Genomic DNA, 27,541 nt, shown 5'->3' on the forward strand with positions numbered 1-27,541 from the left:
AAAATTAAAGTGTACTATCTCTATTTTGTCCGAATTGCAAATCCTAGCTTTTTATACCAAGATTACTTTAATTCTTAAATTTTACAGCAATACAACAAAAAACTAAATGAAATGGGATTCAGTAAGCTTGATATATATGTAAGATAGCTGCATAGTTTGATGAAAATCCAAGTTGATTTGAAAAAGTTATTAAAAAAATTAAACTGTACTATCTGAATTTTTATATAATAATTTTTTTTTTTACATATAGTAAAATTAAATTCTTTCATTTCACAGCAATAAATCAAACTACCTAATAAGCTTGAATTTTTTAAGATCAATATTTAATTTAGTTAGATGGGCTGATTTACACCAGTCAAAACTAAATTTGAAGGTCAAGACTAGTCGAAACAGGTCGAGACTGGTTGAGACTGAGTCAAGACTAGTCGAGACAGGTCGAGACTAGTCAAGACAGGTCGAGACAGGTCGAGCCTTGGTCAAGACCATTTCAGACTACACAAAGATCATCAAGTACTGAATCAGACTAATTAAGTAAAGTCGAGACCTAGTCGAGACCTAGTCGAGTAAACTTAAGTACAGTTAAGTACAGTCGAGACAATGTCGAGACTAGTCGAGTAAAATGTGTGCTCGATTTTACTGGTCGAGCACAAAAACTGGTCAATTCAGACTCTGAGGAGTTTGTAGTGGAAGAAAACACTGTTTCGCAAATACTTTTTGTCACTATATATATAAGTGAGTAAGAAGACTTATATAAGACAAATACATTCCTAAACTGAAAATTTGACCAGATTTACTTAAAACATAACTTTCAAAATTATTATCTTTATCTTTATATTTTGCTAACAGTTTACGCAGTATTTTCTTAGTGTTTGCTGTCAGTTTCTTCAAAAACTTGCAAAAAAAGTAACTATTTTGGTTGAATACCATAAATAATTAAAATTGAAAGTCGATGCACGAAGAAGTAAAATTAGTAGATAACCTTGTTTCATTTAGTTTAGATATAATAATAATATTGGATACGTAGTTGTTAATGGGGTACATATTCTGGTGAGTAAATCAGAAGAACAGGAAAATTTTCAAAGTTAAAAAGGGAAATGAAAATGAATTTATATGTGGTATTATGACGTTTAACTTATTGTAAACGGGAGATTGGATTTTTTTAATTAACAAAATGAATTACATGGTAAATATATAAAACTAACGTATGTCATTGCTCTTTGAGTTCACTTATTAGTCACGATTTTTACGTGATCTGTTTTTATTGTTTATCAATAATAGATATTATTTAAAAAAAAGGAGAATAAAAGCCTTAGTGTAATATATATGCATACATTGGTTCAATGATTTCTATAACATTTAAATTTCAAGAAATACTTTTCATATGACAAAATTACCAAATTGAAGGGACAATTTGAATTAGAAAGATCTTATCAATTGGTGTAATCAAAAGCTAAACAAACATCAAACGAATGGAAAACAACTGTCATATTCCTGATAGGTACAAGCAAGAGGTTTAGGAAATGATGGGAAAAAATAACAGTAGCAAGAAATTCAGATGACAACAATGTGTGAACAAAACAAAAAGACATAATAGGTAAAATTGTCATAAATATAGGCAAAGAATCAAAATTGTATTATAATCTTAATCAATATAAAACAAGAAAATATGTAAACAAAGAAAACATAATGGCACAAGGACAAAACACATTAGCACCAATTAATGAGAAGAAAAACATGAAAGACAACAGTGCAAAATATTACCACAGCGCAACAACATTTTGACAGGGCGCAGTACCGAGCCACACCAATAGGATATTACGAATAATTGACTAAACAGTTAATAGTTTACAAAGACAAATAAAAGAACACTATAACACGCTATTCAGATGATAAAGAACGTCAGTACCAAGAATCTGTAGTTCAAGATCAGTATGTATTATCTGTGAAGTTGATACAGAATATTTTTAACAACGATATCTTCCAAATAAACTTTTTTTTAGAAAAAGGATGACACGTTCGACGACATAACACTGGTTTATAAACTGAGTGCTCAGAAACTGGTGACGTTTAATAAATCCATATCAATTCATGGGTATAAAGTATGGGTTTTTATGGTTATGATTCTGTCATTGAAATTGTAGATTGTAAATTCTATAAACTTGTGCAAAGTCTACACCTGATTTTATGATATCAGCAGAATAGGGCGAATATAACTTTTTTTTGAAATTGATATTAACCCCAGTGCAATAAAAAAAAAAACAGGAAAAAAGGTATTATCTGGAACACAATATAATCTTTCTATAATTTTATTGTATTTATTGTATAATAATAAACTCATCATAGATACCAGGATTAAATTTAGTATATACGCCAGACACGCGTTTCATCTACAAAGACCCATCAGTGACGCTCGAATCCAAAAAAGTTAAAAAGGTCAAATAAAGTACGCAGTTGAAGAGCATTGAGGGTCAAAATTCCTAAAAGTTTTGCCAAATACAGCTAAGGTAATCTATTCCTGAGGTAGAAAAGCCTTAGTATTTCAAAAATTCAAAAGTTTTGTAAACAGTAAATTTATAAATATGACCATATCGATGATGAATCATGTCAGCACAGAAGTGCTGACTATTGGGCTGGTGAAAACCCCGGGGAATTAAAACTCCAGTAGCAGTGGCATCGACACAGTGGTTGTAAATAAACTCATCAAAGATACTAGGATTATTTATTTTTTATTTACGCCAGACGTGCATTTCGTCTACAAAAGACCCATCAGATACGTTCGAATCCAAAAAAGGTTAAAAAGGCCAAATAAAGTACGAAGTTGAAAAGCATTGAGGACCAAAATTCCTAAAAGTTTTGACAATTGCAAATTGTAAACAGCAAATTTATAAATACATTGTATGACCATATCAATGATAATTCACGTCAGCACAGAAGTGCTGACTACAGGGCTGGTGATACCCTCGGGAAATTAAAAAAAGCAATGACATACATGGGTTAAAATATGTAAAATCCGTACTTGGTGATTGGTATTTGTCAATTGCATGAGTAATACTATATCTTTAAAGTGATGCATATAGATTTTTACATAATTTATTCTAATTTGATAGGACTTTAAAATTATATTCCGATAATATACGAGTAACTTTTTCTGAAATGATTATCAAATAAATTTTCATAATTGATTAACAAAAGTTCCCAAAAATCATTATTTTTCCATATTTTGATATCGTTTCATTTTGTCAATTTGTATAAAAGAGGGGCAAAAGATACTAGAGGGACAGTCAAACTCATAAATCGAAAATAAACTGACAACGCCATGGCTAAAAATGAAAAGGACAAACAGACAAACAATAGTACACATGACACAACATAGAAAACTCAAGAATAAAAAACACGAACCGCACCAAAAACTTGGCGTGTATAAACTATAACTTTTTGAATTTGCATTGCAGTTCAGTAATTTTGTCATACTTTTTTCCTTCTTTACCTATGTATAGTTATGTAGTGCAAAATGAAAACCCGGAATTTTAATTAAAAAAAAATGCACAAAAAGATCGATTAAAGGTCGATATATAGTGTAAGTTACCATAATATTATTTGGCCATATGACCTTAAAAGGCAATATTTTTTTTAATGTCTTTCAACGCAATTGAACACTTCGAAAAGTTTGAATTGAAATGAAGTATTGTTTTTAGACAAAATCGATTTGACTTGAGCAAGTTTTAACGTCAGCTTTATTTCAAGTAGTAAAAGGAGTAGGAATAGTTTGGTTTCAGTTTGGTTCTTGATTTATAGCATTAGTTATTTTGTGGTTCGCTAATACATAATTAATACACAAAGTGACTAAGGCACATGTAATTTCAATGTAAAAAAAAATCCTTTCATTTAATGCTATTTTTTTTTATAGAATTCGAGAAACGGTGGATAGAGCGGATGAACGCAAATGGACACAACAGTGCTACAAAATTTAAAGTAAAGAAACAGGGGCTCCAGGCGGACACAAGTGGACAGACCGTTATTTCTATATGAAGAGAATTTGCAAAAACACAATGGATACATCAGACACAGTGCTTTTTTTCCATTTGAAATAGGACACAAGTGAACACTATTTATTCCTTTTTTTTAAATAGGAAAAGGGGCTACAGGCGGACACAAATGGACACACTGCTTTTCCTATTTTAAATTATAAAAACAGGGGGATCTTGACGAACACAAATAGATACAAGTAAACACAATACAATTTCTATATAGAATATTATATCAGGGCATACTGTATAGCGGGAAGAATTTAGCATTTTTTATTTTGGCAGATTCTTTACTTCCAATTAAATATTTTGGCAGATTCTTTACTTCCAATTAAATATTTTGGCGGATTCTAAAATCCAAATTAAATAAGTTAGCAGATTCTTTGATCCCAATGAAATATATTGACGGATTTTTAATCATAATTAAATATTTCGACGGATATTAAAATGGTTACAGGCAAAGTTGTAAAAAGTGTTTATTTTTATGGTGAAATGATTGTTTTACTTGCATGTCGTCTTATTTATGTTGTTTTAAATAAATATAAACCATTATCGATCCCACGAACGAAAATAAAAATAGTGTTAAAACGCTTTAGCTAAAAGAAAGAACCTAACGTACGCATAAATTTTAACGGAATTAAGTTGTCTATATAGACAATCCAGTTTCTCATTGTTCATCTGTTGTCGATATTGATGATATTGAGTCGATATCAACATTTAAAATTTTCGTATTGCTTTGTTTCTCTATTCACTCCATTTAGTTTGGATTTTGAACATTTATCAAATTGCGATATTTAGAAATGGTAAAACAAGGTGGTGTGCGACTTCCATTGAGAGCCAACACACCATCAGACACACAAAAGGAATGTTGTAAACAACTTTAGGCTTGTACAGTATTTAGCATTGAACAAGTCTTCTACCAACATAACAAAATGTCATTAAATGGGAAAACAAACATCCAGATATTTTTGTACAAATGTAGACAATTATGGTAGATGTCAATCAAAGACAATCACCAATTTCAAAAGCACCAGAGTGACAGTTACTTTAAGACTGTAGTGTGGTTAAACATGTTTTTGAGCGCTAACCATTTCCCTATACTGTGGATTCATTTATTTTCGTGGGTACCAATTTTCGTGGTTTAAGGAAAACTTGCATATTCGTAGGTACTTAATTTCGTGGTTTTATTAAAGTCTACATACATCCCTTTAGAAAATTTGTAACTCGTTGATCGTTTAAATTCGAATCCTTTACACACGAAATCCACGAAAATTAGTATCCAACGAATATTAGTGAATCAACAGTATATGAGACAGTAATGTAATTTCAAAACATAGATATACAAAAAATAATGTAACAATTCATTTAAAAGGGTTTGACTCATCAGATCGGAAAGAAAAAAAATAGTAAAAAAAACTAACTTCTAACAAATAAATAAACCCTGGACTTTTTTTCCAAATATGGATAATTTTACATCCATGTTTATTGATATTTGTACGGTTGTCTCTGTATTTTCACTGTCTTGGTGAGTAACCATGTATGACCTGTCTGAATAGTTATCACCTGAAGTACCATGTTAACGCTAAATAACAATAAGAAGTTCGTTTTTTAAAAGGTACAATAAATTGAAGAAATAATAGCTTTATTGCCTTGAATAAATGTCATGGATAAAATAATTTGAGAACATCATCTCAACCTTAATCAATATTTATAGTCGGTCTTAACTTAATCAGCTTAATATATCATTGTCTCAAATCATCATCGATATCAACATAAGGTTTCGTCATGGTTGTTGACAACGAATTCGATATCTTGGTATCTATTTGATGCCGTGTTGAAATTATCGATAACGTCGCTTTCGACATCTTGATTAGTTTGGACATGAATGACAGAACCTACCTATTTGATTAACTTAAATATGTTATCGTCACAAATGCTGTTTAAATATTCAACAGTCGATGTAAGAAAGCAACTGCACATTTTTTATTGCAATATATACAGTCAGCCAAAAGTTAAGCACCACCGAAATATAACTGGCAATATTTTTTAACAATTGCAAAACAATTATCAATGTTTGGTGTTATGAATTGCCTTTAACATACACTCACAAAGAATATTTCGACCAATAAGATTGAACTCTGATAAAACAGTCAAGCAACTTTTTATTAAAGGGCATCTGCGCGTTTACAAATACACTGTTTCTCCATGTAATCGTGTTAATGTTCGAACATTGGTCCATCGACTTCATAAAGGCAACAGAAGAGCAAGTGGTTTTGTCAAGAGACAGGCCCTAACAGGCAGGTACTGTACAGTCAGGTTTCAATGGGATAATGAATATCTATGCTTGAACATGAGAATCTGGCAAAACACTCATTGGTCAGATGAGAGTCGGTTCTTTTAACTATCAGTAAACGCCATATTACGAATTTCGTGGGGAAATAAAACGACCTATGACCAAAATAAAATTTGCCCAATGACTGCATTTGGTGCTGGTGGTGTTACAGTACGGGGCTGTTTCTTATACCGTTGTAAGCTGGGTATGCAAATTCTGCAGGATAACATAAATGGACAGACATACAGAGATTTGGTGCCTAAAAACATTGTAGTCCCTCATTTTGATAATCCCCCACTTGCGTCAACATGGTCAAGACCTTTGTGTATGGACGATAACGCTAGACCACACAGGGCAAGGATTTTAACCGAGTTCAAAGAGCAAAAAGCCATTTACACTGTCTTTTGGCCTTCCATGTCTCCATACATGTCTGGGATGGCATTGGCAGAAATCTCAATCGCAGAGATCCACCTTCACAAAATTCTGTCGATTTAAAAGTGGCATTTGTTTATAAATGGAATAGATTTCCTCAACTAAAGTTTTGAAGGCTTGTACCGAGTATGAGACGTCGTGTTACGGAACTGTAGCGGAAGAGAGGGTGTTACACATGCTATTGACTCAAATATTGACATTAAATTTGCCGAACATACCAAAGATTATGTGTAGAAAATTTTAATAATATTGGGAGATTAATTGTTGTAGAAAAATAAAATCACAGTGAAACTTAAATTTCGTTTCTGATTTGTGTAATTTGCACTATTTCTATGAACGCAAAACCTAAATGCATAGAACCTTCATAAGTGACCAAAATTATATTTGTGGTTTGTTCATGGTATATGTTAGCAAAATTGCTACATGAATGTTTTCTTTTTTTCGAGGAATGATTGATTTTTTAAATTTAAAAAAATTTCGATGCAATAAAAATAGGTGGTGCTTAACTTTTAGCGGACTGTATATATCGAGGTGGGAATATTTGAGTTATTCCCCTGCAATCAGGTCAAGGGGACAACTCTAGCTAACAGTACATCGGTACTTTGATTAAATCTGTGGTCATATAATTACCTCGGTAATGAGGTACCGACTATGACACTGATAATATTTAGCAAGAAAACCAAAACCGAAATCCAACGAAAATATGAGACAATCTGCAATATAGATACGCATGATGGTTTTTGATAAAAAGAATAATCAAAATGAAAGTTTGCATTATTTATTGTCGAATTATGAGATTCGTCAGTTAAGCTTTGCGAATCATCATGATTGTTTTTTTCAGTGAGTAGTGATAGCCCTTCCATAGTCTCCAATTGACTCCATCAGCACCTGATTTATGTTTCCCCTTCAGGTATAGGCCATTCGGGTTGCTGTAGTGACATTTATTATACCACCAACCTCCCTTGAATTCCACTGCACATGCCTTGTCCCATTTATCGTTATCTCTATCCTTTGTTGAGAATTTCTGCCCATTCTGAATTGCCATGCCATCTCCTGAAGATATACTTTGAATGTCATACCAACAATTGCATTGTTAGCTATGTTACTTAATATTCGGATGTGAAAGAACATTTTGATACAACACTTTTTAAAATACTAAAAGACTTTATGGTTTTGTTTAAATATCAAATATTTTTTTGTCTTCTTGAATTTGATAAAGTGATGGGGATGATTGGAAATGAAATAAGTATCCATTATAGATCAAAGCAACTACAGATCACCCTAAGGCTATAGAAAATGAGCCAATCCCACTGCTATTTAGTTAGTTATAGTTATAATAGGTCTTCGACGACAAAATGTGGAACATTAAAGGTGTCCTGTCGTGGGACAATCACTGACGTGTGTGTGTTCAACCCTCGTCCCTAACTACACAAACTCTTTATATCTTCTTCCCTTTTTGCTAGCTAATTTTTGGACATTCTTTGCAACAAAAACATAGCTAACATTCAAATTAAGGAAAAAATACGATTTCAAAGTGTAAAATGTCTTTCTTTGAAAATATAGATTTGAATTTGAAAATAATAGTGGACTTGATATCTTCCAAAAAAATTAAAACTATTATATAATCAGACATTTTTTTTAAACTTTCATCAAATTGAGTCGAAGAAGAAAAATAAATAAAGATATGGACCTATAGTTGCTGATTTCTGTGTAATTTGGTCTCTTGTGGAGAGTTGTCTCATTGGCAAGCATACTACATCTTCTATTTTTATATATGGATTGTTAAAATAATCCCTAATTCTAAAGGTCTAGACAAACACAAAGCTTACCTGCATCTCCAGAATAACCACTAACATCCAAAATATAACCAGAACTTTCGCTACCAACACTGAACTTCTCATACAGGGCATACTTTCGGTTGTTTTCGAAGTCTTCCATATCAATCCTCATTTTGTATTTACCTTGAGAGGTAATTTGATGCAGATGGTCGTTACCTAGTATAATTTTTAATAAAGTTGAAAGTTGACTTTTTACTATAAATAACATATCTTTTGAATATTAAAGGTTGTTTATGGAATAAGGTGTTAATGACAGGACTGTTTCTGTAACATTTGTTAAAAAAAATAAAAAAATGTATAGACTATAAACGATTGAAGCATTATTAGGACACCTGTGTGTCGTCAAAGAAAATGTTGACTATTGTCTATATATATATACTAGTTGAAATTGATTTAAGATTTCAATTCAAAACGGAACGTCCCTAATCAAATTGCAAAGACAAGACGAAAAAAATCTAACGAATTGATAACAACTTTCATATTCCTGGCTTGGTACAGGCATATGTTCGTATGTGTCTAATGTAGAAAATGGTGGATTAATGCTGTTTTTGTAGTTTAGTTTTAGCTTAAACATATTTATTTATAGTGGATGGGAAATAAGTTATAATTAGTTATTATAACTTATATTAATCCCTTTCCACTTTGCTGGTGCGAGTGCTGCCTTGTAGCGGCATTGGCCTGGTATTTTTCTATATCTACAAGGATGCCTTTTACGTGCAAGAGATATTGCTCTCTCTCTTAACACGGGTCAGCCATTTATCGTCCCCATCCGACGGACTATCATCTTTAAATGCAAAATCATAAACGTTTTTTTCAAAGTTTAAATAAGCAAACTTTTGATAAAAAAATAAATTACGAGATAACTAAGCAACACTATAATCATGTACAACCTTTAAAAATTGGTCATTCAAGCTTCCAAAAAAAAGTCATTTCAATTCATTTGTGTAAGCCTTATGAATAACATGCCGGTAGAGTAAATGAATACTTGGAACCAATATATAAAATAATATACATATTACATGTATGTAAAAGTATTAACTACCCAACCAAAATTCTTGATTCTGGTTACCAAATCCTTGCTTATAAGAGTCCCAGTCCCTGTAGAATTGTATCTTTCCGTTCATTTTACGTTGGAAAACCTGAAATATATGATTCATTTGAAATTCAGCAATGCAATGAACAATCTAATATCATTCAATAACTAAAATACAAACAGTCTTTAATGTTGGTGAAGAAAAATACATTTGATAACCAATACTACTTTTACTTCTATTAATGATAATACGGATTTTTTTCAGAGATAAACAAAGTAAAACATTGTTCTCGCTCGATGCAAGATTCCGCCTGGTTGATAAATTGATTCATAGTTTCTCTATTAACATTCTTCAAAGGTAACGTTTCTAATTGTATTTTAAAAGCTTAACTAATTTGCAAATTCGTTAACATGTCTTTTTTTCTTCTTCTTCTTCTAATATTTCCTTCAAACTCACAGTCCAGCCACCACCATGTTTCTTCATTTCACAGAAAACTTTGAAACCAGACGTTTTATCAGGAAAGATCTTGTAAATTCCACTTTTACAAGTTGATTTGTCAAGTTCACCACAGTCAGTTGGTCTTTTTACTGAAAATACAGATATGTATTAAACACGTGACATTTCAAACGAATGGAAAACAACTGCCATAATCATATTACTGATTTCTTACAAGTAATTCCTTATGTTTAAATGTTTGATTAAACCTGATTTTATATCTATCTAAACCTCTCACTTGTATGACAGTCGCATAAAATTCCATTATATTGACAACAATGTGTGAACAAAACAAACAGACATAATAGGTAAAAATGACAAAACACGGGTTCATCATTCAAAATTGTGTTATAAAACATACAAATATGTCAATTAGAAAACCAAAAATGGTATATAGACAAAGACAAGAATACAAAGCACATTAGCAAAAATCAAAGACAGTGTAAAACATGACCACATCACAACAACACATTGACCATTATATCTAAATTATTGGTACTAATGTATATATATATGTATGTATCTAAAATGCTGGTATAAATGTTTATGTATATATGTATCTAAAATATTGGTATTAAAGTTTATGTTTGTATGTATCTAAAACAAATAGTATAACCTCGACTTAAACGACGAAAAAACGAAATAAAACGAATATTGTTTTACCAGATATATGAGTTATATTGCAATGAATTATATAAATGGCTCCTACCTGTGCATGAGGATTGGGGTTCATCATCCTCTTTTACTTTTTTGCATGCACAATTGTCAGAAAGCAACTCAACGACTTTAGTCGCTGTTTCGCCAGAAAAGGTAACTGCTACAAAATAATTTGATTTCCCGAAATAGTTCATTATACATTATGATAGTTTGTCAAATTATGATCCATTAAGTATTAACATTGACTTAAATTCATACTTTGTCCAAATATATGTCTAGCAACTTCATCAGTTCAAATAACAATGATAACATACAATTAACTTGATTTAGCCATTATATTATATAATTAATTATACCACATGGCTTGCATGTCAAATCATAATTTCTCTGATAGACGTTGCTTTTTACAATGAATCTTTTAAACCAAGAACTCAAAATCATCCCTTCGAAAATTTAACGTGCGCCATCACGAGTTGGTTGACCGTTATCAAATATCTGTTTCACAGGAAACGACAGATAAGTTCCAATTGTCGAAACTACAATCTCGTCCTCTTGTTCGAATGTCACAATTGTCGAACCAGACTTATCAACGGGTGTATACTTACTTGTACAAGAGCAACTTATCGATGCTATATGTGGAGCAGGATCTGCTTACCCTTCTGATCACCTTGGATAACATATCACCGGGTGTATACTTACTTGTACAAGAGCAACTTATCGATGCTATATGTGGAGCAGGATCTGCTTACCCTTCTGATCACCTTGGATAACCCTATGCTTTTGGTGGTATTTGTTTTGCTCAGTCTTCATTTTTCTTTGTTTTGTTTTGTATTTTTTATACTGTTGTTTGTCTTTTGATCATCTTCATTTTTTGCATGGCGTTGTCAGTTTATTTTCGATTTACGAATTTGAACGTACCTTCAGTATCTTGCGACCCAGTTTTAACAACAACAGATGGAATGAAACTAGGAAAACAATTTTGAGAGGAAAAAACCCGCTTAAATTGTCTGATGAACTCTTTTAAACTAATCTAAAAGGAAAAATATATTTTAATAATATTTAAGAATAGTATACCAGATGCGCAGTCCTTTCCTGTCGTTCTTTCTGCAAAATTGTCTCCCGTAAAGAAAATCAGACATATGGCCGTATAGAGAATCATCTTCATGTCTAAATGTGTATTCGAAAAGATTGATAACCTTGTAAGAAATATCGTTTATATACATAGACTGTAAATTGATTTTTACAAGGTGTTACATTTTTGGCAAGTAAAATATATTCCGTGTATTCTGTTTGCATGACTAATAACGAAATAGATATGCTTTGTAAATGTATGACAATTCGGAATATTGCAAGTTAAGTTTTCTAAATAAAACATATACAAAAAGAGTGTATCATCAAAGTTATTTTTTTTTAAATATTAAGAAAATTAAGTGCCAATTATTCATGGAAAAAGTAAATCACAAAAATACTGAACTCCGAGGATAGTTCAATCGGAAAGTCCCTAATCACATGGCAAATTCAAATGACAAAACACATCAAACGAAGGGACAACAACTGTCATATATAATATATATATTACACCCATTTAAGCTTGCAATGATACCATTTTTTTTTTAATTTTTGGCAGCGAATGACATTATTTCTGCGGAAAGGTCAGGGTAACAAGGAATAAACAGTTATCCGTCTTATCCGTAGCAAAATTTGATGTTAAGTACAAAAAAGGATCCTTTAATTTAAGCATGTAATTTTGTAGTACAGTAATGTTTATATTCATTAAGCCATCCAAATAAACATAGCCTGTACCAACTTTACTACACTGGATGTACATTTTTACAATTAGTGTTTCTTCAGTGATGTCCGAGGCCAAAATAATTGAATATTTAAACATTATCCAAACGTAAAATACATATTTTACATTGATACTAAAGTATTTTCGTTTTAAATTAACCAATTTATCATCTCAACTTTGGATTTTTCTATTTTTTTTGGTCTCGAGCATCACTGAAGAGACATTGATTGTCGAAATGAGCATCTGGTGCAGAAAAATCGGTACCGTTTATGTTATTGAGTTACGTGTCTACATTCTTGAGAGCATTTATCTACATGTTAAAGAGAAAAGCACACCAGTTTTATAGCAATTGCATAATTTTATGAACTGGAAATATGTACTGTCAAAACGTCTCAAATAAAAACGAACAGGAAGATAAAAATGATAAAACCGATAAGATAATGACAAAAATCGAAAATGGACAAACGATAAACAATCAAATCCACAAAACAATAAATAGAACACTACAGACTAAACAGTACGAAATCTATTCAACAATGAAGGTAATATAGAGGGTACTTCGGGAAGGTAAACATTAAGTAATGTCAATACGGAAGTGCTGTCTAATGGTTTACAAAATCATACATTCAATGAAAATTTGTACAATGATAGGCAAAACAAATCTCAGGTCATAACATAAGAATAATAATCTTCCTGACCAACTTATTTCAAAGATGTGGCCCGAGGTGCGCTTATATAATCAACTAAACAATTTTCCATAATTATATATTATCTCGTCTAAACTTTTTGGTACATTTTTGTTCTTTCGTGCAATTATACAATAATGAATTAACATTAGTAATTGGTAAAAGTACATGACCTTACTTCCCATTATCAGGTTTCAATTTTAAATACAACTTTTATATCCTAATTCCGTTACCTATTGCAGGCGCGGATCCAGCCATTTTAAAAAGGGGGGTTCCTAACTCAGGACAAAAAAGGGGGGGTGGGTTTCCAACTACGTGTCCCCATTCAAATGCATTGATCGTCCAAAAAAAGGGGGGTTCCAAACCCCGGAACCCCCCCCCCCCCTGGATCCGCCACTGTATTGGTACTATGAGGGGAGGGGTGACTACGTTTCAACTTTATGCAGAAAATAAAATCCCCCCAAAACCATTATTTCCCCTGTTTTGACTTAAAATCATTCTTTAACAACTGATAATTTCTTAAATCTGAATCTGAATATTAAGAAAAAACAAAGGTCAAAGATACATAACTTACTTTGAACAAAGCGCCAGCAATTGCAACGTGTACTCTTGATACACTTCTAAAGTTCGTACAGCAAAATATGCACCCGATTTTTGTAAATATGAAATCTCAAAGAGTGTTAACAGGAACAGCCGGGAAATGAACCAAACTGGATCCTAACTTTTAATTTGATTCTTGACTTTATGGAGAAAAATATTTCTATTCGCTATTTTGACATCGGCGTTTGATTTTATGAATTTCGACAGACTTCCTCCTTTTTAATTTGCCTTGTATTTCAGTATTCTGTCATACTTTTATTCTTTTTATTGTGTAAATATTTAGAAATAAAAAATGAAAAATTGAAGGATCTCTTACATTACTGGAAATAGGTCTATTTCTTTGTAAAAATCAAAGAAATCGGGGGATAAGCGGACACAAGTGTGCATTTCATTATTTCTATATAGAAATTAAAGAAACAAGAACTACAGGTGAATACAATTTATCACAGTACTATTGGTATTTCTGTATGAAATAGCAATAGGGAAAGACAACAGGGCAAAATTAGAAACATGTCTATTTCTTTATATATTCAAGAAACCGGGGAATAAAGGCAGACACTACGTTATTTCTTAACAGAAATTAAAGAAACAGGGATTACATGCAGACACACTGACTGGACACGCTGTTTTTTTAATCTTTATCGTAAAATCGAGACCTAATGCTTATTCTATCTGAAAAACTGATTAATAAAATTTATCACAATCGCTGATCCATGCCATGAGGTCGACAAAAGAATTATGTCTGATGAACATGCAGACATTGCAAGTAACCAAAGATGATTATACTATAACTCCCAATAGTTGAGAACTCACATCTTGCAAAAAAGAAACTAAATAGTTTTAAGGAGTCAATGCACTATGAAATGAGGTCAAAGCCAAATAGACAAATGACAGACAAAAACTTCATATCATAATTATGCATCTGCATACAAGGTTATATGAGGCCTCCAGGTATTCTACCCTTTCAAAAAGAAAGCTATATACAATCAGGTTACACCACAACTGCTGCTGGATTATTATCCCTATTATGCATTCTGCAACTTTCATTACAGGCAAGACAATAAAATCTAAGACAGTGACATATATATATGCAATGAACCAAATAAATTAGGTCAAGGTCACCACTCAAATGAGCATAAACACCTTACAATGAATATGTAGACTAAATAAAACAATACTTATATATAATTACTGAGAAAAAATAAAATGGATATACATACCATGTTGATTCAAAGGTCAAACTTGTCAGACAAAAATGTCACGGGTTGACCTTCCAAATATTTATTTCAGTACAACAACCTAGTTGATTGACCTAAATGTATCCACATCTTTTATTTTCTAAGAAATTGCTATGACTAAAATGATGAATTATGGATGGCTGTTAAGTCCTTTGTACTACTTCAACAGACTGAGCTTGACTTTTTATCAACTAATACACCTCATAATATCTGGCAGAAGGACTATTCATCCAACATGTAAGTCTTTGCTCTTACTCCTTAATCATCATGCTTAATGCTGCATGTAATAGCAGAGTAGCAGCAAATACCAATCTTAGTCTTTGATTTGACCCTCCACTGCCTGCAGAGGTAAAAACCAACAACTTCTCGCACTTGAGGTGGACACTTCCATAAGACCACCCCATCTTTAATTAAGAAATCTTACCATTGATCATTGACAAAGAATGGAGGTCAAGGTTATTTTGACCCCTGACTGATTGGAATGTACATTTTGCAATGATTATTTAGAGTTGGTTTAGATTTACCTACAACAAAACAGTTCCATGGTTTTCGTAAGTGACATATACCAGATCAAAACCTTAGACCTTAAGGCAGCCATTTTCAAATAAAATATGGATAGTCTAGACTCTAGATCTTGGTCCTTTTAAAAACAACTTTGTACAAATAGTGAATGCCATTCGTTTCTCCTCCTCTAAAAGCAGAGTTATCAAATAGAAAAACAAAAGGTAACATTATGAATATTTTTTTTATATTTATTTACATTATAATATACATGTACACTAAAACAACAACTTTGCTTGCATGTCTCATACATGTAAACATTCTTTTCCTGTTTATTATATCAGTGAAATCTAAAATTAGGTGAATTGTATATGAATAAATGTAAATAAAATGCATTTTAATATCCCACCGAAAATTCATATTTGAATAAAAATCACAGAGTATGAAACATAGCTACAAAGTGCATTTCACCAAGAAATTCAACATGTATGTAATAGATTGACTGAGGTTCAATCAATACTTGTTTTGCAGCCAATAAAATATTTGTCTATCAATTACCAATAACTTAATGTTATTTATTCTTATGCTTAGATTTGAGATAACGAAAAATTGTGCTTTATTGTATCAAAAATTAACAATATGTATGTGTTTGTAGTCGCACAATCTTTCAAATATTTATTTCCCAAAATAAATTAAATAAAAATGTCACTAAATCTGTTTATCTTTTTTTTGTGTCTGGAGTCTTCAATAGGAAACATTCTGGATCTACACATAAAGATGAGGACTAGCTAATGATGAAAATATCTGAAACTAAAAATATACCATATAGATTAAAGAGTCAAATTCATTTCACTTCATCTCAATGTCTTCAGATTCTCTTACCTCAGTAAGAATCATTAAATACAAGTATATATGTTAAATATAGAAATTTTAATATCCTTTGAGTCTTGTGCAGGGGTCCAAAAAAAATTTCATACAATTTTAACTAGATTTAAGGACCTGAAAATCAGAATCATGTTTGTCATTTGTCATTGCTATTTTAAGGGGCAAGATGTGTTTTCTTGTACTTGCCCTACGGATATGCTAGTTGACATATAAATCTAACAGGGCTTTTGTTGTATTTACAAGCCCTGTCAGATTTATAGGTCAACTAGCATGTTTTTATTTAACATATTTTTGATACATGTATATACACTTCCTCTGCTTTCTGTGTTTTTTTGCTGTGCACGTACTGATTTTGTTTCAAGGATGGATACCCCATATCCTTTCTTTTCATTTAAACAAATGTATATAAACTGTATTGTGAACAACACCTTGGTTTTTTCTTTCTTTTTATCAACAGTGACTTTTGTGGCCATTTTACTTATTCTTCTGGAAGTATAAACAACTGTCATACAAGATGGGGGTTTAGGTAGCTATAACACCGGATTAACCAAGCATTTTCTAAAGAAATGCCTATACCAAGTCAGGAATATGCTAGTTGTTTTTCACTTGTTCTGTTGATTAATAGCATTTGATTTTGTCAGTTATTTTGGACTTTCCGTTTTTGAATTAACTAGTTCAGTATTTTTTATAACACTTTTAAATGAAAAACTCAATTAATACTGAATTATATTTACAAGTTTTGCTTTATGATGCCAACTTTAACTATAAAACAATGACTTTAAAAAGCTGTCATCAAAACGTTATTACATGAGTTACTTGCAGGATATCTCTGGCTACAAACCCTCATGCCCATTGTCTTCAAACCCACACTTAAGTTTATTTACATTGTGGTTTTTTGTACATCTGTTACATGTTTTTCCTTGAGTTCATACATGTATCAAACCTACCTTTAACATGATTCCCTAATTTATTTAGCCTCATACTCTTGCATGGTTTGGATCTCCAGTCCATTCCATTTGCAGGACTCTAATCAAGTCGGTGCTTAAAGCTGGACCCATCAGGGGATTAAGTTGGAACAAAAAGGCCAATAACCAGCTGAAAAACAGTTCAAATTATAATTATATAATAAATATCAGTGAAACCTCAAAAGTTTTATTGTTAATATGTGTTATTGTACGTATGTATCGGACATAGAAAAGGTGTATAAATTCTGATCATTTCTGACATTGTGCAGTGAGTGAGGTGAAGTATTTATTGTAGATTATATTTTATGATCATATTAAAAATAGAAAACTGGCATTTAAGTAAAGGCCCATCTACCCACAATTCTGTGTTATGCACAAATTATAACTGACAAAAACATATAGCAACATACATGTATGTACATTGGTCCCTCTACACTAACCTAAACACAAATTTTAACATGTAAACTATGTACACTTTTTGTCAATGAACCATGACTGAGGAGTAGGGCCATACAGTCTGCATAGAAAGTATGACCTGCAAATGCTTATAATAGTAGCATTCCAAATATCACTGATTAAGGCACTTTCTATTATTGGTTCATCTTAAATTGACCTAATCACAAATTTTAAAATGTAAACTACTCAAAAGTATCATAATCATAGACCATGACTGAGGGGTGGGTCAACAAATCTCTGTGTACGGGCATATGTTAAATGGTTAGGTGTATACTATACTTACAATAACCAACAGCAGGCTGCACTCATAGCTAACATTAACTGAACAACTCTGTAATTGAAATAAATATATATATTTACGGTAACATGATTATTGAAACAAATAATACACAACATATAATATGAACACATTGTTGTAATTAAATTCCACCTTATTAGGGTATTCTTATCAAAATTGTAACAATAAATTAAAACATTCAACAGGCCTCTTTTGAAGAGTTTATGCATTTTGCCCAATACATGTACATCATGTGCATAGCCAAAACAATCCAGCATTTCTAGAAAATTTAAATAAATGCAAAAAAACAACAATCACATTTAGAACCAATAGAATCTATAGGGAGTAAAGCTTACCAACCATTGAATATATATAATAATAAAAAAACCAACCAAATTGAAGAGACTAAAGCTTCTCAACCATTGAATACATAATAATAGAAAAACAAAGGATACTGGGTATCTAACCATGTCAGACACAAAATCAGTAAATGTATTTGCAATTTACAACCAGATGCTCCGCAGGGCGCAGCTTTATAAGACCGCAGAGGTTGAACCCTGAAAGGTTGGGGCAAGTATGGACACAACATTCAAGCTGGATTCAGCTCTAAATTTGGATTGTGATTAAATAGTTGACACAGCATAGGTTTCTGACACAGAATGAATGTGGTCTAATGAACTTAAAAAAAAATGTTTGCCTTTGAGCAATTCACTATGCTGTTGAATATTAATCCTTTCAAAAAAATGTTTGAAGAAATTTTCTTTTTATTTATGAAATCTGAAATGAAAAAAATTGACCCTCCAATTTTTTTTTCACATCCCCCTTTCCCTTATTTCAAAACTGATCTCAATTCAAATTTCTAATGAAGTTTGCAACAATAACTACTCATTTAAATACATCATAAAATATTAAAATGTAAAAAAAGTGCTTGTTATCACTGAATGGTAAAGATTGTTTTAATCTATCAGTTGGTAGTAAAAGTGAATATACATTGTATATTGTATAAAACAATGATTTAAGTTGATTCAACTACTATTCTGGACAAAGAAAGATAACTCCAATTGAAATCCAATTGGAATTTTTTGCTATTGCACAATATTGTGCAATTAGATATTTCTTGCTATTGTGGAATACTGTGCAATTGAAAATATTTGCTTTTGCACAATACTGTGCAATTGAAGATTTCTTGCTATTGCACAATACTGTGCAATTGAAGATTTCTTGCTATTGCTGAATACTGTGCAATTGAAAATTTCTTGCTATTGCACAATACTTAATATAATAATTTTGGATCCTGATTTGGACCAACTTGAAAACTGGGCCCATAATCAAAAATCTAAGTACATGTTTAGATTCAGCATATCACAGAGGCCCAATAATTCAATTTTTATTAAAATCAAACTTAGTTTAATTTTGGACCCTTTGGACGTTAATGTAAACCAATTTTAAAACGGGACCAAAAATTAAGAATCTACATACACAGTTAGATTTGGCATATCAAAGAACCCCAATTATTCAATGTTTGATGAAATCAAACAAAGTTTAATTTTGGACCCTGATTTGGACCAACTTGAAAACTGGGCCAATAATAAAAAATCTAAGTACATTTTTAGATTCAGCATATCAAAGAACCCCAAGGATTCAATTTTTGTTAAAATCAAACTAAGTTTAATTTTGGACCCTTTGGACCTTAATGTAGACCAATTTGAAAACGGGACCAAAAATTAAGAATCTACATACACAGTTAGATTCGGCATATCAAAGAACCCCAATTATTCAATTTTTGATAAAATCATACAAAGTTTAAATCTGGACCCTTTGGGCCCTTTATTCCTAAACTGTTGGGACCAAAACTCCCAAAATCAATACCAACCTTCCTTTTATGGTCATAAACCTTGTGTTTAAATTTCATAGATTTCTATTTACTTAAACTAAAGTTATTGTGCGAAAACCAAGAATAATGCTTATTTGGGCCCTTTTTTGGCCCCTAATTCCTAAACTGTTTAACCAAAACTTCCAAAATCAATCCCAACCTTTCTTTTGTGGTCATAAACCTTATGTCAAAATTTCATAGATTTCTATTTACTTAAACTAAAGTTATAGTGCGAAAACCAAGAAAATGCTTATTTGGGCCCTTTTTGGCCCCTAATTCCTAAAATGTTGGGACTAAAACTCCCAAAATCAATCCCAACCTTCCTTTTGTGGTCATAAACCTTGTGTTAAAATTTCATAGATTTCTATTCACTTTTACTAAAGTTAGAGTGCGAAAACTAAAAGTATTCGGACGACGACGACGACGACAACGACAACGACGCCAACGTGATAGCAATATACGACGAAAAAATTTTCAAATTTTGCGGTCGTATAAAAAGTGACAGACTGCAGGTCATAGAGGTATTTATAACTGAGTGGAATTTACCTGATCATCACAGCTTTCAATTATGATGAACAAATTAATAGATTGTATATCCGTCAGTTTAGCAGTAAACTGGGCATGTGCATATTAAATTAAGTATTTTGCTTTAAATCCAGTCTTAACAAAAACATCCTTCTATAGAAGGATAATTTATCCTATATAGAAGTATTCTCCCTCTATACAGGTATAAACACCATATAGAGGGTTTGTTCCCAACCTGCTGTAGGTACATGTAACCAGGTGCTCCGCAGGGCGCAGCTTTATACGACCGCAGAGGTCCAACCCTGAACAGTTGGGGCAAGTATGGACAAAACATTCAAGCGTGATACAGCTCTGAATTTGGAATGTGATCAAATTTTTGACATTACATGTTTTTTTTTACACAAAACAAATGTCAAGATATTTTACAAATCAATTAAAGATTTCTTCTTCAAACTTATTTAAATCTAAAATTAAATAGTTGACACAGCATAGGTTTCTGACACAGAATGAATGTGGTCTAATGAACTTAAAATTTTTTTTTTGCCTTTGAGCAATTCACTATGCTGTTGAATATTAATCCTCTAAAAAAAATGTTTGAAGAAATTTTCTTTTTATTAATGAAATCTGAAATGAGAAAAATTTAACCCCCCCCCATTTTTTTTTCACATCCCCGTTTCCCTTTTTCCAAAACTGATATCAATTCAAATTTCTAATGGAGTTTGCAACAATAACTACTCTTTTAAATACATCATAAAATATTAAAATGTAAAATAAAGGGCTTGTTATCACTGAATGGTAAAGATTGGTTGGTAGTAAAAGTGAATATACATTGTTTATTGTATAAAACAATAAAAAAAACTTCATCAGCAACATTTAATATTGGCAAATTTCCAATGAAGTTATTTACATAAAGTTATTGGCAAATAAAAATAGAAAATGACATCATAGTCATGTCTGGCAAATGTCCAACATACATTATCTAAAAACATTTTAGATAAGATAAGGAAAAAAAGCTACATCAGCAACATTTTATATTGGCAAATTTCCAATGAAGTTATTTACATAAAGTTATTGGCAAATAAAAATAGAAAATGACATCATAGTCATGTCTGGCAAATTTCCAACATATATTATCAACTACTATTCTATACAAAGAAAGATAACTCCAATTGAAAATTAATTGCTATTGCACAATATTGTGCAATTAGATATTTCTTGCTATTGTGCAATACTGTGCAATTGAAAATTTCTTGCTATTGCACAATACTTGATATGGAATCCTGATTTGGACAAACTTGAAAACTGGGCCCATAATTAAAAATCAAAGTACATGTTTAGATAAAGCATATCAAATAAGCCCAAGAATTTAATTTTTGTTAAAATCAAACTTAGTTTAATTTTGGACCCTTTGGACCTTAATGTAGACCAATTTGAAAACTGGACCAAAAATTAAGAATCTACATACACAGTTAGATTTGGTATATCAAAGAACCCATTTATTCAATTTTTGATGAAATCAAACAAAGTTTAATTTTGGACCCCCATTTGGACCAACTTGAAAACTAGGCCAATAATTAAAAATCTAAGTACATTTTGAAATTCAGCATATCAAAGAACCCCAAAGATTCAATTTTTGTTAAAATCAAACTAAGTTTAATTTTGGACCCTTTGGACCTTAATGTAGACCAATTTGAAAACGGGACCAAAAATTAAGAATATACATACATGTACATAGTTAGATTCGGCATATCAAAGAACCCCAATTATTCAATTTTTGATGAAATCACACAAAGTTCAATTTTGGACCCTTTGGGCCCCTTATTCCTAAACTGTTGGGACCAAAACTCCCAAAATCAAACCCAACCTTTCTTTTATGGTCATAAACCTTGTGTTTAAATTTCATAGATTTCTATTTACTTATACTAAAGTTATGGTGCAAAAACCAAGAAAATGCTTATTTGGGCCCTTTTTGGCCCTTAATTCCTAAAATATTGGGACAAAAACTCCCAAAATCAATCCCAACCGTCCTTTTGTGGTCATAAACCTTGTGTCAAAATTTCATAGATTTCTATTCACTTAAACTAAAGTTATAGTGCGAAAACCAAGAAAATGCTTATTTGGGCCCTTTTTGGCCCTTAATTCCTAAAATATTGGGACAAAAACTCCCAAAATCAATCCCAACCTTCCTTTTGTGGTCATAAACCTTGTGTTAAAATTTCATTGATTTCTATTCACTTTTACTAAAGTAAGAGTGCGAAAACTAAAAGTATTCGGACGACGACAACGTGATAGCAATATACGACCAAACAATTTAAATTTTTGCGGTCGTATAAAAACAGTACAAATAGTTTTCCATTGTGGTTAACAAAGGGAATGTAGCTATAATCCAACACCCCAAAATTCCGACGGTTTTTATACTAGTCCAACAGGCTGACAGTAAAAGACGATCCTACATTTTGTACACGGACTATTGAGCTGTCAGATTTTGTGGAACTGTGGGACTATCCGGTTGTCCGATTATGGGACTGTTGGATTATACATTTTGTAGGTCTTACCCTGTTTACAAATAGGAAGTGAATTACTGATGATCAAGATAATGATCACAACATTAACCTTTCAAATGTCGTCTTCAGACTAGTGATTTACAACACTTTGTCAACAGTGATGACCGTACTGTACTAGTCCAAATAATTATGACGACGTCATAATTATTTGGACTAGTACTAAGATAAAGATAAAGCTATTTTATTTCCTAATCATAGGGCTCATAACAAGCATGTAATCCCATAAAGTAAAAATAAAAAGCCTTTCTCTCCCACTCCCATACACTCAAACATACAACTATCGTTCTGATTAAGGATGATTGATTTAACAGTACAACATGTAAAGTGAAAAATAAAATACAGATAAAAATACATACACACATTTTTTATGAGGAGAGTCAGTTGCCTACATTGTATATGTGGAACGAAGGATAACTAAATATTTAGTTTCTCAATGTGTAAAATGAGGATAGCAATTCACATAATTTAGAGTTAAAATGAAGGCTATCGTTTGACATGAACCAAATTAGGCAAATAAGCAGATTACTATCGGATATTTGGGATAAATATGGGTATTTTGTAAAGAGTTCATCCAGAAAGGTTTTTCTTTCCTTATTATAAAGGGTACATTTAAATAAAAAATGTTCTTAGTCTTCAACCGAGTTCATTGAACAAAACTGGCATGTTCTCTCTGATCTTGGCAGTGTAATATTTTTTTCATGTTCATCAATTTTTCGTTCGTAACGGCCTCTCTCTATGGGGAGACAATGATTTATTACTTATTCTAAATCTAGTTAGTATGACTCTCTTATCTCTGTTCTTAATATTAAAGTAATCTTCAAAAGTGAAATTATGTTTAAATTCAAAGTAGTTGCTCAATTTACTGTGATCATCTTTTTTTATTAAGTCTTTTTGATTGCTCCAATATGTTAAAAAATCAGTTTTGATACATTTTCTAAGTAAAATTTTGAATTTATTTTTACTGAGTTTTTTACAAAGTACTAAATTTAAACCAAGTTTTTCATTAAAAAACTTTATGTTTGCATACCACGATTAATTAGCCACCGTTTTATCAGAGGAGCTTTCAATATAAGCATCACTTAAGAGAACAGTGGGCGAGTTTTCAAGGCGGTGCCAATACATAAACACTTGAATTACTATGTTAATTTATCATATACTTAGCATTAATATGATAGCTTTTGCATATGTGTAATGGGCGGAAGTGCACAAGCCATATCTTCCCACCCGGGCTGATAACCCATATCAAGTGCCTCTCGTGCAAAAAACCCATATCAGTGCCTCTCGTGCAAGTTACTTCCGGTGTTTCCGGTATCGGTTGTTTACTTTTCCATTGTGACGTCAGATGTTTTTTATGACGACGTCAAAATTTACGGGAACTTTTGTGGGGATAGTTTAATACTTGCTAACAAATGCCATTGACAATTATGAATCATTTTATAGTACAACAAACATGGAGTAGTAATGATCGTAAAACTCTTCCAAATTTTCAATGTTTCAAAATTCTATAGGAAATGTTACCATAAATATATAAGGAGTTAATGATGCTGTTGTTGGACAACTATAGTATATTTGATTCATAATTTTAATTTTCTTTATAAAAGGTTCAACTGTTTTAGTTATTGCATTAGTTTATTTGCCTTACATAAAACTATTGTCGGAAGTATATGATAAAGCGATTAATACATGGCCTTTCCCATATCAGCCTGGGTATCATCCCTCGACCCATATCAGCACCTCGACTCCGTCTCGGGCTTATATGAGGGTCTCGGGATGATACCCAGGCTGATATGGAAAAGGCCATGTATTAATCTCTATATATAAAGGAAATCTACCTAGCTCTGATATAACTCCAATATTTGTGCAATTTTTGGAGACACCAAGAAAATAAATGTACTTGCAAAATTTAAGATTTAATTTATCAGGTTCCCAATCTTTGAAGATTTCAAAAAGATGCATGGCTCTTCTTTTTTGAGTCAAATTTAACATACCCCATATTTCACAGCCATATAAAGCTATTGGTTTGATGGTGTGATCAAAAATATGAAGTAAAGTCTTAATAGATGGAGAACATGACTTAATGTTTTTGTAAAATTTAAATGAAGCCTTTAGTCCTTTATCATATAGGTTTTTTTTAGCTGCATTAAATTTTCCAGTACATGCTGTATTAGTAAGAACTAATCCTAAGTATTTATAGAATTTCACACACTCTATTCTGTTTGCATCTATATTAAATTGGTATCGGGACTGTTCGCCCTGATTACATGTTCGCCCTAGGTTCGTTCGCACTGAGTTTGTTCGCCCTGGGTTCGTTCGCCCTATTTTCATATACAATGTATACGTTACATTAATGAAAGAAATATATATTTATATATATTAAAATTTATGTATATCTATTAAAAGTTAAATACAGAATATTAATGAAATAAAATTCTTGGCTGCATTGTTACACTTTATTTTATAATTACTTTTAATTACTGTTGATTGAATTTTGATTGCTGATAATTTGAAATCTTTGATATCACTGATTGTTATATGAATTGTCTTTGATGGATTAATAATGAAAATAACATTTTTCTCAAATAAAATTTTTACAAAGTTATATTGCCAAACTGTACAAGCGGTCCGACAACTGTATAACTTTAGTGCTCCTAATGTATCATTTTTATTGATCAAATCATGTGAGAAAATGTAAAGTAAAAGGATGTGTGATAGTGAATTACTAGTAACGTAATTACATACAGATATTAATTAACTTAGTTCTCAATAGTTCGTAAATATTCGGCGAAATTGTAGACTGACTTCAACATATTCAATTAAATACACACAACACAACACTATAATACAAAATAAAAATCAGGGCGAACAGGTATCAGGGCGAACGGTTTTCTGACCATAGATATACATGTAGGAAGATGTGGTGTGAGTGCCAATGAGACAACTCTCCATACAAATAACAATTTAAAAAGTAAACCATTATAGGTTAAAGTACGGCCTTCAACACAGAGCCTTAGCTCACACCGAACAACAAGCTATAAAGGGCCCAAAATTACTAGTGTAAAACCATTCAAACGGGAAAACCAACGGTCTAATCTATATAAACAAAACGAGAAAAGAGAAACACGTATAGTCTGATTTGTAACTACTCACCTACTTCACTGTCATGGTTAATACATTCTATTGACTGTTAGTGTACCTAAGCATTTATAGGTGTCTATATTGACTTCAAAAATATTTTGCTGACAAAATGAAAGAAAAAATGGTGTAATACGTCAAATTATTATGGCAGATATTTGTTGTAACTCCTATAATATAATCATAATTGAAAAGGTTCCAATTAAAAAGTATGGTGATATCATATATCAAGGAGATTGTAAATTAGGTAAATACACACAACACAATACTATAATAAAAAATAAAAATCAGGGCGAACAGGTATCAGGGCGAACGGTCTCAGGGCGAAACGGAACTAGGGCGAACAGTAACTAGGGCGAACCGAAATCAGGGCGGACGGACCCGGATTCTATTAAATTCATCTGACAGTAGTCTCCCGTTTTTATTAAAGATTATAATTTGTGTTTTCTTTGTGTTTATTTCAAGACACCAGTCATTACAGTGTCTCGTAAGTCTTTATAGGCTGGGTATTGATCCTTTTTTTATGATGTTAACGTTTTTATGTATTTTAATGTAGATCAATATGTGACACTTTAATAAACTATTATTTATCTTATCATTTATCTTATTACAATATTGGTATAAAATATTAAGTTGGGTTTATAACCCCTTTTTATTATCTGAAAATAACACCAGGTCATCCGCATGGAGAAGGCAAGGTACACATTTATTATTTTATTGTAAACAGTCACAGTTGTCCTCTAAAGCTTTGGGCAAATCGTTTATGAAAAATTTAAACAGGTTAGGACTTAAAACATCCCCTTGACGGACTCCAACTTTAGAATTAAAAAAATCAGTTATTCCATTATCTACCCTCACACAGAGTCTGTCATTGTTATACATTCTATTTAGAATTCTATAGAAAAAACCCTCAATATTCCCCTCTTAACAATAAAATTTTCAACATGAGTACTGTACATGACAGTTGTTTTTATAATGATTACTGTACTGTATGACAATATATAACCAAATACCCCTTATTTGCTGATCTTCTCATAAACAGTTGAATGAGAATTGGACATATTATTCCAACAAATGCCCAAAACCCCGTCACAATAACAACTGGTAGTGTTTTTCTGTCTACCATAACTGATTTTCGACTGCTGCTTGACAGGAAATAATCATGTGATCGATTTTGTTAGCGACTGGTAAATATTGGATAGCTATAAGAGCATAGGGAAAAAATATATATTAAGTA

The 27,541-nt window shown here is 31.7% G+C and overlaps 2 protein-coding genes across 2 annotated transcripts; both read right to left on the minus strand.

Moving 5' to 3' along the window:
* Positions 1–7,551: 7,551 nt before the first annotated feature.
* LOC143070630 (microfibril-associated glycoprotein 4-like) lies at positions 7,552–12,014 on the minus strand. The gene is made up of 6 exons (XM_076244859.1): positions 11,888–12,014; positions 10,866–10,973; positions 10,118–10,248; positions 9,670–9,766; positions 8,619–8,783; positions 7,552–7,842 (listed from the first exon to the last, which is right to left on the minus strand). The coding sequence occupies exons 1-6, from the start codon at positions 11,976–11,978 to the stop codon at positions 7,595–7,597; spliced, it is 840 nt and encodes a 279-aa protein (XP_076100974.1). The 5' UTR covers positions 11,979–12,014; the 3' UTR covers positions 7,552–7,594.
* A 3,850-nt stretch (positions 12,015–15,864) lies between these two features.
* LOC143072238 (V-type proton ATPase subunit e-like) lies at positions 15,865–27,478 on the minus strand. Its single transcript, XM_076247082.1, has 4 exons — positions 27,318–27,478; positions 18,217–18,264; positions 17,460–17,607; positions 15,865–16,437 (listed from the first exon to the last, which is right to left on the minus strand). Exons 1-3 carry the CDS (start codon positions 27,428–27,430, stop codon positions 17,490–17,492), a joined length of 279 nt encoding a protein of 92 aa, XP_076103197.1. The 5' UTR covers positions 27,431–27,478; the 3' UTR covers positions 15,865–16,437; positions 17,460–17,489.
* Between the last annotated feature and the right edge of the window lie 63 nt (positions 27,479–27,541).

This window comes from Mytilus galloprovincialis, chromosome 4 (genome assembly GCF_965363235.1).
Source record: "Mytilus galloprovincialis chromosome 4, xbMytGall1.hap1.1, whole genome shotgun sequence".
In the NCBI taxonomy this organism is placed as follows: Eukaryota; Metazoa; Mollusca; class Bivalvia; order Mytilida; family Mytilidae; genus Mytilus; species Mytilus galloprovincialis.

Bases quoted from the DNA above. Each gene is read 5' to 3' on its own strand.
- LOC143070630 (XM_076244859.1), bottom strand. From the start codon at position 11,978: ATGAAGATGATTCTCTATACGGCCATATGTCTGATTTTCTTTACGGGA. The intron at 10,249-10,865 runs GTAGGAGCCATT...CTGTATTTTCAG, and splicing joins ACCCCAATCCTCATGCACAG to TAAAAAGACCAACTGACTGT. The intron at 9,767-10,117 runs GTGAGTTTGAAG...CATATATTTCAG, and splicing joins AACATGGTGGTGGCTGGACT to GTTTTCCAACGTAAAATGAA.
- LOC143072238 (XM_076247082.1), bottom strand. From the start codon at position 27,430: ATGGTAGACAGAAAAACACTACCAGTTGTTATTGTGACGGGGTTTTGG. The intron at 18,265-27,317 runs GTATTTGGTTAT...TTTCAATTACAG, and splicing joins AGAAGATCAGCAAATAAGGG to AGTTGTTCAGTTAATGTTAG. The intron at 17,608-18,216 runs GTAAGTATAGTA...ACTGTTTTTCAG, and splicing joins GCAGCCTGCTGTTGGTTATT to CTGGTTATTGGCCTTTTTGT.